Source organism: Xyrauchen texanus, chromosome 11, assembly GCF_025860055.1.
Source record: "Xyrauchen texanus isolate HMW12.3.18 chromosome 11, RBS_HiC_50CHRs, whole genome shotgun sequence".
Classification (NCBI taxonomy): domain Eukaryota; kingdom Metazoa; phylum Chordata; class Actinopteri; order Cypriniformes; family Catostomidae; genus Xyrauchen; species Xyrauchen texanus.
Genome location: NC_068286.1, coordinates 37,904,619 through 37,917,465, shown reverse-complemented (window position 1 = coordinate 37,917,465; position 12,847 = coordinate 37,904,619). Strand labels below are relative to the sequence as shown.

The window sequence follows — 12,847 nt, the reverse complement described above, 5'->3', positions numbered from 1 at the left end:
TAGAACGATGTGACAAAAAACAAGCGTTGTTACGATCTATCACCATCTATTTACATTAGTTTCTATCCAGCTGGTCACGTTTATGCATTCGTTAGCCAGCTAAGTTGCATATTTAAAGGTAGTGATGTGAGAAAGCAAATTAATATCTTCACGCAGCCAAGAGAAACGTATAAACAAATCAGAAATGCATCTGATTTCATTAAAACAAATGTATCCTCACTGTAGCACGATGACTTCAGATAAATCACATTCTTGCACTAAAAAGGCTAGACACAGTGCAATAAACACAGTTTAACAGAAAGCAGGTGTCTCAATATGCTTTTAAGTTCTTTTTCATTAGACACATCATCTAAAAAACACCACTTCTGCACGAGACGCTGAATAAACAAAAACAAAGACGTACGTCTAGCGCGTGTTTACATAGAAAAAACTAATGGATGGTTGCGAACGTGCTCAGTGTGAACAGCCCCTTACAGTAGGTGGAGGTCTTTGGCCATTGCGTCTTGATCTCTTATAAGTGTTTCTCAGATTAAGCAATGAGTTGTTTACATGCTTTGTCAGGAAAGATGTTCAACTTGGAAATGTGTGTCTCAAGAACCTTGCGTTCGGTTCCAGTCAGTTGTGTTCTGTCTGTTTCCCCCTGGCCTGGGCTCAAAATCTGAGCTGCTTCACCACAGAGTTCAGCCGAATACCACTGCTATCTGTGAATATTGCTACTCTACATATAACTGTAATGAATAAAAAACAGTGTGGTATTTCACTGTTATTATAAAGCTTGAGTCTGGAGTAGTAGGAATCACCTTCTTGTGGAGCGGACTATGGAAACAACATCAATTTAAAAATCAGCTGACATTAAAATTTGAATATCAGTTCATATTTAAGTAATATCACAAGAGCAAGAGTGCTATATGGCCCTAGATCAGCGCTGCTGTGATACAGCCGCAGGCGGATTGCCATAGGTAATTACAGCAGTGCTGATGTAGGGTCATATAGCATGATTGCGAGTGTGATATTGCTTATATACAACAGTTCAATGAACAATTACATTTAAAAAAAATTTGGAAAACCCGAGTAAGGTCATAAAAACGCATTTGTGCCGTTGCTGGTTCAAAACAAATAATGCATCCAAACCTCCATTAGTAATTCAAAAAGTTCACTTCAGAAATAGTATCACGGCTTGTGCTGTTTCTTACAAGTTATTGGATAAACAAGGATGGATTGATGGGTGTGTGCGTGTCTATGTGTCTTTGTGTGTGTATGTGTGTTAGAGAGAGAGAGAGAGAGAGAGAGAGAGAGAGACGGAGAGAGAGTGATCACCTGTTGCCACTCCAAAGCAGATATGCTGTCAGCTTTCTGAAGGTCAGCTTTCTCAGTGGAAAAATAGCGTCCAAGCGGGGTTATTTCTCCCTATTTCGTGGTAGCCACGCAAGAGTCGATCACTACAGAAACAGCAATGTCCTCCGCCATTTTTAAACAGTGTGTATCCAATGTGGAAACTCGGTAAGTGCCGCTGAGTTCTGTAATCAAACAGTCCGTGTCTCAGCTGCAATGAGCCTTAATCCTGAAATTGTTAATTTAAAGCCATTTAAAACAATGTCCTAGGTAATACGAGCGATCACAGAGCGCTGTTCTATGTAAACAATGACTAACAGATTCACTTTACGTCACCAACTGGCTCATATTACAAACAAAAATTATCTTTTGCCACCACCTGCTGGCTAACATATGTAGTTTCAAAAATAAAGGCAGTAACTCCTAAAAGATATGCACTGCTCTTACGCCTTACTGTACGTTCACACCAGAAGCGGTGAGAGCGTCAAAATTCGCTCTGGCTGCCCTGCCTTCGACGCTCAAGGACGCTCGTGGACGCTCTGACGTAGTTGAAATAGGCGGCAACGTTTGTTCAGAATGCTTTGTTTTGTGAACTATATTTAAAGGGGCCGCAATTTAAACATCCAGACATGTCGACCATTTACTTTTGCCGACCTATCACAAGTAGCGTATATCCTCATGTACTCTTTAAAATGTGAAGATAATTAATCGATCGATGGCAGTAAGTAATTAAAATTATAGTTGTTTGTTATAAAAAATAAAATACATTTGTAGTAATAACTGTGGTCTTGGTCATATATTACAGGGAAACCCGTCCACGGCAATAATTCGTTTCTCCTCCATTTTATCTTCGAACGAATGCTTGGTGGGAACCAAAGTTTACACGGTTGTGTTCTCTAGACTTCGCTAGAGCGGAGCACTTCTATATTCCAATAGGTTGCCGCCGAAACGCGTCACAGCTCATTACCATAATGTTGACTGCACTTGAACTTCCATCTGACGCCCACGCCGCCCAAGACTCGCCGCGCCGCTTCTCGCCGCGGAGAGACGCTGGCTGTCATTGAAAATGAATGACTTCCGGTCGATTTGACGCTCTCGCCGCCTCTGGTGTGAACGTACGGTTAGTTTAGAATGGTACGAACACAAGCGGAGTGATACACACAGTGAAACGTCCGAGTGCTGATGCTGTCAGACCATCAGTGCTCATGGAACGTCTCTCATCCAATCAGATTTGAGGGCCGGAACTAGCTGTTGTATATATATTTTAAAAACTACAATTCATTTTCATGGTTCAGTCAGTACTGTTTATTTTTTTAATAAAGTTCAGCACTATTCAGTATTCAGTATCAATTTGAAAAACTATCGGTTGATTATCGGTAGGTACTGCCCAAATTAGTTATAACATTTACATTTACATTTATGCATTTGGCAGATGCTTTTATCCAAAGCAACTTACAGAGCCCTTATTACAGGGACAATCCCCACAGAGCAACCTGGAGTTAAGTGCCTTGCTCAAGGACACAATGGTGGTGACTGTGGGGATAAGTATCGGTAAAATCCACTATTGGTCAACATCTATCTGTAACTGCTGATATCCTGGGATCTTTTATTCAGAATGGGGCGGAAAACAAAAAACATCAAGTGAGCAGCAGCTCTGAGAATGGGAAAGCCTTGTTGATGAGCGAGGCCAACAGAGAATGGCCAGACTGGTTTGAGCTGACAGAGAAGATACGATCACTCAGATTACCCCTCTGTACAATTGTAGTGAGCAGAATATCATCTCAGCATGCACAACACGTCAAACCTTGAGGCGGGCTACAACAGTAGAAGACCACGTCGGGTTCCACTTCTGTCAACCAAGAACAGAAAGCTGAGGCTTCAGTGGGCCTACTATCTGCGTGTCGTAGCAGAAATTGAGATTCGTCAGACCAGGCGAAGTGTTTATTATGAAGAGTGTTTATTGCCTATATACAGTATGTGTGTGTACAGGTGAAGCATTTGAAACATCTGAATTATAATATTTATTATATATTATATAATATTTTAATTAATATTTTCTAAATTAGCTTTATTTGGGGGGCTTTCTCAATAAATATTGATATGATAGAATAAGGCTTATTGCAATTAATCTATTAATTAATCAGAATACCATGTAATTTATTTGAGAAAAAATAGTAATCAATTGACAGCATTTTAACAATCTAATAACCTAATTTAAAGTGGTGTGCTCTCAAAGTCTCAAATTAATAAATGGTTAATTAGTTATGACAAACAGCATATTTCAAATTCATGTGCCATCAGGAATTTTACATTCTTACATTCTGTTGACCTGAAACCATTTAGCCTCTGACGTGTCACACTGTCTGATTTATAACGAGGACCCAAGCAGGTTAAACGGGTTGACAAAATATTTGTAATTGTGTAGAACATATGGATGAATGCATGATTGAATACATTTAAAGTCACACAAAACCTACTGTATTTCAGTAGTAGTGTGTCTTGTGACCGTCACTACATTAATCACTGAATAACTAGACTATCCTGTTATTTTGTGCATGTGTTTAATGCCATGGTCAGTTCTAAAGAATCTATTGTACTGTAACCTTAGCCTGAGGTTTATTCAGTTACATATAAGCTTTTCTGTTTGCCATTCAATGGGTTTAATAGAGTTCCCTGCATTCAAATGACTTTCTCGAATCCCAATTCAGAAATCCATACAGAGGTAAAAGTGGGAAGTGGTAGGACTACTCACACACACAACGTTACAACTTTAATAGAACATGAATAATATCTCTCTGACAGTATAGTATCTGTGCTCTATAACAGAGTGCTCATCCTCTGGGTCAGCTCCCAGATCATAAATGAGGTTACAACAGCTTATGGAACAGTTTAAGGTAGTGTTAGGCCTTTTGAGAATTCCTCATAATTCTCAGTTGTCCTGCTATGTACTACGGGGATTCTAGAGCACTGCCCATCTTCGCAACTATCTATTCTTTTCCCTAGAAAAAATAAATAACAGATCGCACATTGCTTATACCACACTGACTAGGTGTATTCAATTTATTTGATGAGACTACTGAATTACACACACACACACACACACACACACACACACACACACACACACACACACACACACACACACACACACACACACACACACACAGAGACAGACAGAGAGAGAGATATCATCCCTGCTATAAAGCATCAGAAGAATCTCCCTCTTAGCTGTACCCTAATCATTATAACTAGGTGAGGGAAGGAAAGAGGCAGAGAGAATAAGCAAAAGAAAACAACAAAATGGCACCAGACTCACGTGTGGGTTTCTTTCATGCCCCGGCATGGTGTGTGCAGTGATTTCTTTTTATGCTGTTTTATAAGTCAAACGCAACCCCTTTCTGTCTGTTCTCCCTCTATTCTGCGTCTCTGACAGCCACTGAAGCAAAAGGGAGTAAGAGAGAAGCCATCTGCATACTTCACACAAACCCAATGGGTGGGGACAGAACAGGTCCTTGTGCACCTATTGTTTGCCTGGAAGAGAGGCAAGCTGGAGGTCCCGCCTCTATCCTCTTGATCACGGAAACAAATTGTTTAAAGAGGGGAGTGGAGTGAATACACATACACGCAACAGTTGCCAAATATGTGAACTTCTATTCTAATAACTTATTTCCTTATAGCACAATAATCAAGAGGATGTGATTTTCACAGAGCAAAACACTTTGAACATTGCAAGGTGCATTTATCCTTAACTTTATTATAACTATTGTATGGTATCATAAAAAAAAACATACTGTCCCCTGGAATTGACTTTTACTCTAATTCTCCATCTGACAATTAGAGTAATTAAAAAGAATTGAATTTAAAGAAGGGATGCACCAATGTATCGATAGGCCACTGATATTTATTGGCCAATTACTTACCAACTTAAAACCAACGGCAAAGGTCATAAGCATGAAAATACCAATATGAAACACTGATGGTTTATTTATAATTATTAACATAAATGTATTGCGATGAATAAAATAAAGGAACACCTGCCAAAATAAGTGAAATCTGAAAAAGCGTGTAGAATGCATAATAATCATAATTTGTTCCATTATAATTTGTGGGAGTTCATTTTTTAGAACTACAAAAACAGAAGTGCAAAAAGGTTTTAGAATTGCAAAATAAAATTTATCCCCACATCAACAGACTTATCTTTTTTTTATCTTCTTATCTTTCATTGTGGCTCTTTTAAAATGTTGCCCTGTCATGTTTAACTGATCCAATTCATATTCAATGGAAATAATGCTTTTATTTATTGTTTTTTTCTACCTCTTTGTACATTTGTTAATGGATAACTGCCAAACAAAACCAGTGATCTGATGTCAATCATGAATATCGCCTATATACACCAATCAGCCACAACATTAAAACCACCTGCCTAATATAGGTCCAGTATTGTCTGATGAGGTGGGCATTCTGTGAATTTATGAAAGACCCAACCACTGTTGTAATTATAGTCCCACATAAACTTACAAAATGTATAACAGGGTAAGTTTCTTGCTGGCATGGTGTACAGTACACTACTAAGAACAATGGTATGGTAAATTGATGTTAAATGTATTTCAAATAATAGGTGTTATTAATGTCCCTTTTATTAGGCCTCTATGAATATTGTTAATACTTTATTATTACTCTAACTAATAAACTAATTCATTATACGCAATATGAGTGTAGTAATGTTCACGTTAACATGTTATCTTGTATTACCATATGTAGCCTATATAAAAATGTATGTTTTATTTGTGTACTATTATGTACTTTTCTGTGTATGGTGAAATAGTTTTCCTACTTAGAAATATAAATTCAAATGATTTGATATCACGAGATAAAGGTACCACTGACAGCAGTAAAAGAAAAAAATTATGAAGGGACACAATTGTCCAGCATCTGCAAAGTGCCTCAAAAACTAGAACTTGTGCAAAAACATGCAGTATTTTCACAAAGTTTAATTGTATACGTTAAATTAAAATGTGTACACACACACACACACACACACACACACACACACACACACACACTTAGCAGGGAAAGAAATGTACAGCTCAAATTATGGTTTTTACAGGGACGCTTGTGTATTAGACACTGGAAATGTCCCTCCCCTTACTGAAACAGAACATATTAATAGTTAGCAAATATCCAATTGCATCTGAAATGAACATTCTGATTGGTGGATCAGTTTAGTCGAACTGTCTGTCTTGCCAGTGCCATCAGTTGTGCTCCCACAGCTCAATGCGCATAAAGAGAATCTCTGTACACTTTTAAAAATATATATTTATACTAGGGATGTCAATCGATTGACCCGAACATTTTAATCAAATTAATTACATGATGTCCCGATAAATTAATCGTGATTAACCGCATATACAAAAATTTGCTGAGAAAGCCCTCATATAACAATAATTCAATATATAATGATGAAATAATTATACATAGTTACCTTTAAAAATTAAAAAAATATACATTATATATACATATATATTAAAATGCATTACATTCTTGTGGCAGAAGAGTTAATCATTGATAAGAAAATACAAAAGGCGGTTTCAGAATGCAATGTATTGTTTACTACCATATTATTGAACATAAGCCAATCATTGAGACACAGTTCACAGCAATCCATTTTACAAGTTAATTTGTAAATCAGTTCAAGATTTATTATGAGGGCTTGCTTATGGACCCATCAATTTCAACAAGCGTCAGACATGCTTGTGTTGCAACTCGGGTGCGTTGCGTCATAAACATAAAATGTTTAGGTCACTGTGTCAAGTTAAATATAGTTTAATATTAGAACACATCTTGAGATCCCTTAGTTCAAATTTGCACTCCATCAAGTGTTTGAACGCAAGAACGTGACGCATGTTTGTGTTATGCTGCCTACTGAAGTGTTGTTTTGTTCTCTGTATAAACTGCGCGTTGCCACACAGCTGAAATTTAAATTACTACAAACTTGCATTTCTCAGGAATCTTCCTTATTACAATCCGGGGGCATTGTGATTAATTGGGTTAATTTTTTTAATGCGTTATTTTTAATACAATTAATCGCACTGAATTAACACGTTAAATCGACAGCCCTAATTTATACATACACCATTTACTCAATGGTGCAGCAGCATCGTGTTAGTAGATTGAAAAATTTCTGGGTCAAAAGACGACTCATTGTTCTGGAGGCCATACATATCATCACTTATTTCAGGTGGGATTTAGTAAAATCCTAAGAAAGACAGGTGGGCATATGGCGTATGCCTGCGTAAGCCCTATACATTACTGGTATGTCCGCATTGTGTCGCCAAAACAGCACCAACCCACATCTCATAATAGCATTCTGATATGATATTCTTCTCACCACAATTGTACAGAGCAGTTATCGGAGTTACCGTAGACTTTATCAGTTCGAACCAGTCTGGCCATTCTGTTGACCTCTGCCGCTCACTGGATTTTTTTTTTTTTTGGCACCATTCGGAGTAAATTCTATAGTAGGGCTGCGACTAACAATTATTTTGATAATCAATGAATCCATCAATTGTTAGACTATTTTTCTGGCCCTCGCATTTTGAATTTTGTTGGCATTTTTGCCACATTGCCCAATTCATTTCTGAATCAGAAATGTAACAACTAAAGACCATGATTGCTTATCAAAAGATTTTAGAATATTAATTATGTATTATTATAGTACAATTTATAAATGTACTAACGAAGTAATATGCTTTGCAATTACTAATATTTATTAGGCTGCTAATGTATTCTGGCTTAATGAAAAATTATACAGTTTTCCTCAACCAAGTGCAATGAAATAGATTACTGAGAGCTGGAAGACGATTATATGAATTATGCTATTTAGTATAATAGTATTTGAATAAATAATGTAATCTAGTGATTGCAATAAATTACTTATTTCTCAGAACTTTTGACATATTTTACACTGAAACAATCCACCAAAGAAAGAAAAAAAATCTATTAGAATTTAATTTGAAGTGTCTTTGTGGTCTCTGGAAGAGCCACATTCTCATATCCTGAAACTTCCCTGCAAAAGTGACTGAGCACGTAGAGCTTGAATCTGTCTGTGATTGCATGGCTTGAGTGCGTGTTTGTATTCTTTCTTTGCCCATGCACATCTTTCTTCAGGGTGTGTTATGTGCAGTGTTACATGCCAAGACTTAGGTGTGGTGGACTATAGTATCTGTCACTGTTTGCATTTCAACTGTCACATCCTAAACTACAAGCTTGAATTTAAGTGTCAGCAATGACAGTGACGTGTGCTATATTAGCTCTACAGAAATGGTATTGCTTTATTGCATACAAAGAGATGACGGCTTTAGTACAAATAAAGTCAATTACAAGGAAGTTCTAAATAAAATAAAATAAATCATTTGGTAAACTAAGTAATTAAAAAAATCTTAAAAAGGTAGACAGGGAAAGAAATACACACAGAGATCAGGTTGACAAAGTGCTGAGTTTCAACCAGAGGTTAAAAAAACATGCAAGAATAGACTAAGATCTATTCCATGATTGATATGTGCCAATAATCCTCATTATTATGAAAGTGCATCTTCTTGTCTGACTATCAACAGAAAAGCAGCAAGAAAGAACCAACATGAGCTTAGAATGTAGTTCTTATATCAATGAAATACCCACTCAGAAAAACAGAAATGATTTTAACAAGATCAAAACAGTGAAATGGTGCTGTCTACTGGTAGAATGAGACAAGCACTATGACAAGCCGAAATGACTTTTAATAATTTGCAGGATATAAATTACTACTAGAGAAAATATTAAATTTGATATCAGTAATTACATTTGCACTAGTAAAATGTTTTATTTTTGATATCAAAATATAAGTCAACACTCACAGAAATGCCAATATCAATGTCCAAATTTTTATTTCAACAAGTAAAAACTGTAAAACTGTTTCTATCTGTAACTACATTTTCACAAGTAGAATTTCACAAAGATCTGTAATCTACTCCTATTCAAAATGCAATTAGAGATACTACATACAGTTGAAGTCAGTTAGAATTTGTTAGTATTTGGTAGCATTGCCTTTAAATTGTTTAACTTGGGTCAAACGTTTTGAGTAGCTTTCCACAAGCTTCTCACATTAAGTTGCTGGAATTTTGGCCCATTCCTCCAGACAGAACAGGTTTAACGAGTCAGGTTTCTAGGCCTAATTGCTCGCACAGGCTTTATCAGTTCTGCCACAAATTATCTATCAGATTGAGGTCTGGGCTTTGTGATGGCCACTCCAATACCTTGACTTTGTTGTCCTTAAGCCATTTTGCCACAACTTTGGAGGTATGCTTGGTGTCATTGTCCATTTGAAAGACCCATTTGCAATCAAGCTTTAACTTCCTGGCTGATGTCTTGAGATGTTGCTTCAATATATCCAAATAATTTTCCATCCTCATGATGTCATCTATTTTTTGAAGTGGGCCAGTCCCTCCTGCAGCAAAGCATCCACACAACATGATGCTGCCACCCCCATGCTTAACGCTTGGGATTGTGTTCTTCGACTTGCAAGCCTCACCCTTTTTTTTCCAAACATATCGATGGTCATTATGGCCAAACAGTTACATTTTGTTTCACCAGACCATAAGAAATTTCTCCAAAAACTAAAACTGTATTCTGGCTTTTTATGCCAGTTTTGGAGCATTGGCTTCTTCCTTGCCAAGCAGCCGTTCAGGTTCTGTCGATATAGGACTCATTTTACTGTGGATATAGATACTTGTCTACCTGTTTCCTCCAGCAACTTCACAAGGTCCTTTGCTGTTGTTCTTGGACTGATTTGCACCAAACCACGTTCATCTCTAGGAGACAGAATGCGTATTCTTCTTGAGCGGTATGATGGCTGTGTGGTACCATGGTGTTTATACTTGTGTACTATTGTTTGTACAGATGAACGTGGTACCTTAAGGTGTTTGGAAATTGCTCCCAAGCATGAACCAGATTAGTGGAAGTCCAACATTTTTCTTCTGAGGTCCTGGCTGATTTCTTTTGATTTTCCCATGATGCCAAGCAAAGAGGCACAGAGTTTGAAGGTAGGCCTTAAAATACATCCACAGGCACACCTCCAATTAGCCTATCAGAAACTAATTGTGTAATTTCCTAAAGGCTTGACATAATTTTCTGGAAATTTCCAAGCTGCTTAAAGGCACAGTTAATCTATTGTATGTAAACTTCTGACACACTGGAATTGTGATATAGTGAAACAATCTGTCTGTAAACAATTGTTGGAAAAATGACTCATGTCATGCACAAAGTAGATGTCCTAAATGACTTGACAAAACTATAGTTTGCTAATATGAAATCTGTGGAGTGGATAAAAAATGAGTTTTAATGACTTCAACCTAAGTGTATGTAAACCTCTGATTTAAACTGTACAATGATTTCTTACAAGTTGAAATTCCAGTTTCACATACTATCAAAGAACTTTCCAGTAATATTTGGTATCAGTAAGCTGGCTTTCACTAGTGACAATGTTACTTTTTGACATCTGTAATGTGATTGTAACTAGTAAAAAAGCTTTTACAAATATATTTAATTACTAACCAATGAATTGATAAATAAAAAAAATTGTTCCTGAAATACCAAATCTATGTTGATGTTCAAATACAATTACAGATATCAAAAATTAGCATTTTCACCAATGGTAATTCAGTTGTTGATCAGGCATGGACATTTGCACTAGTAATAATGTAATTGTTCATCTAAAAAATATATAATTTCTACTAATAAGTAATGCTTTGCTGATATGTGAAATTGATATTTCAAATAATAAGAAATTAATTTTAGATATCTGTAATTGTGTTTTCAACAGGAGTAAATGACAGTTCATTGTGAAATTCTAGAGAAAATGCAAATTAACAGATATCAAGAATCCACTATTTTAACAAGTGCAAATGTTATAACCGATATTAAAAATTAGCATTTTCACTAGTAGTAATTACATTCCTGATATCAAGAATTTGCATTTTAACTAGTGAAAACATGTATTTCATATCCTGCAAATTGCGATAGTTTCACAGATCATTGTGAAATTCTACTTGTGAAAATGAAGTCACAGATATCAATAATTATATTTTACTAGTGAGAATGCCATTTTTTATATCAAGAATGTGCATTTCTGTGAGTAATTACGTAATTTTTTACAAGCGCACATGTAATTGCTGATGAATTAAAAAAATCCACTTTCACTAATACTATTTAAATTCCTAATATCAAGAATTTGCATTTTAACTAGTGAAAATGTAATTGTAGATCTCTATTGCTGATACTGATAATTGTTGATATATGCAGAAATAATTTTCAGTTAATTATTAAAAGTTAATTTGGCTTACCATATTCTTCCAGCACTAGCAAAAAGCTTATTTGTTTTTGACATAGTGCCATTATACTAGTGCAGTTTTGGACATGCAACATCATAACAATGTTACATAAAATGGTAATTATTCAGTAGTATCACCAAGATGCAGTGCTTATGTCCATGTAATTTTTTTTTTTTTCTTCATTTTTTTTTTTATACATTTGCAAAGATTTCAAACAAACTTCTTTCAGGTTGTCATTATGGGGTATTGTTTGTAGAACTGAGGAAAATAATGAATTTAATACATTTTGGAATAAGGCTTGTAACATAACAAAATGTGGAAAACGTGACGCGCTGTGAATACTTTACGGATGCACTGTATATAGGCTATCAAACTACCATGGTATCGCCACCTGATACCATCGATGAACCAAGGTACCGTCACAGTACCTTTGTGAAGACAACTATGAAAAACACACAGCCTTTGCGGATGTTGGTGCTTGTTTTGAGAAAACTATGACAATCAATCACACAAATATGCGGATGTTGTTACTTGTTTTAAGAGCTAAAATACTCATATACACATATAATATCTACAATAATAACCGATTCCTAGAATCATCTGACTTCATCCTTATAAATTCGTTTTTCAAAAACTCATATAAAAGAAAATGTCCTGAAATAAAGCTGTAGATCACCGATAGGTCACAAGTAAACTTTAAAGGAAACGTGGCAAAAAGTGACAAGAGTGTGGTTGAGTGTGGTTTAGTGTGTGTGTGTGTACCCACACATACATCCCACTGCCCAATAAATGCTAGCAAACTATGTGAACACATTACTTACGTTTTACGCAATTATCTGTAGTACAGTCCCTTGAATGAAATCAGATTGGTGTTAATACAATCCAATACACCAAATGTTGATATACTGATATTTTTTCTGTGAGCGCCAATGCTAACATTGTTAACGATAGTCTTTTTTTTTTTTTTTGCTATTGGTGGAGGCAGACGCGTCATAACCACTGATCTATATATATAACTCATAGAATTCTAAACTGCCAGCAGTAGGTGAAGCTACCGGAAGTGCTCTGGCGGCCATCTTACTATTCCCTACCGACAGAGGGCATCGCGGCATGTGCAGCGTTTAACCGCGAAACAACACTCACTTAAGGAT

At 36.2% G+C, this 12,847-nt stretch overlaps 1 protein-coding gene across 2 annotated transcripts in view; it reads right to left on the bottom strand.

Annotated features, from left to right (window-relative positions):
• The window catches only part of LOC127652234 (bifunctional UDP-N-acetylglucosamine 2-epimerase/N-acetylmannosamine kinase-like), a 40,744-nt gene extending 28,086 nt beyond the window's left edge, over positions 1–12,658 (bottom strand). The window contains exon 1 of one of the 2 annotated variants that reach the window (XM_052138379.1): positions 12,518–12,658. Coding sequence is in view for 1 of the 2 variants with exons in the window: in XM_052138378.1 (XP_051994338.1) it covers positions 4,649–4,675 (27 nt within the window). In the remaining variant the exon portion in view is untranslated. Of the gene's footprint in view, positions 1–4,648; positions 5,010–12,517 lie in introns of those variants that run through there. The other variant, XM_052138378.1, reaches the window with a different exon arrangement.
• Between the last annotated feature and the right edge of the window lie 189 nt (positions 12,659–12,847).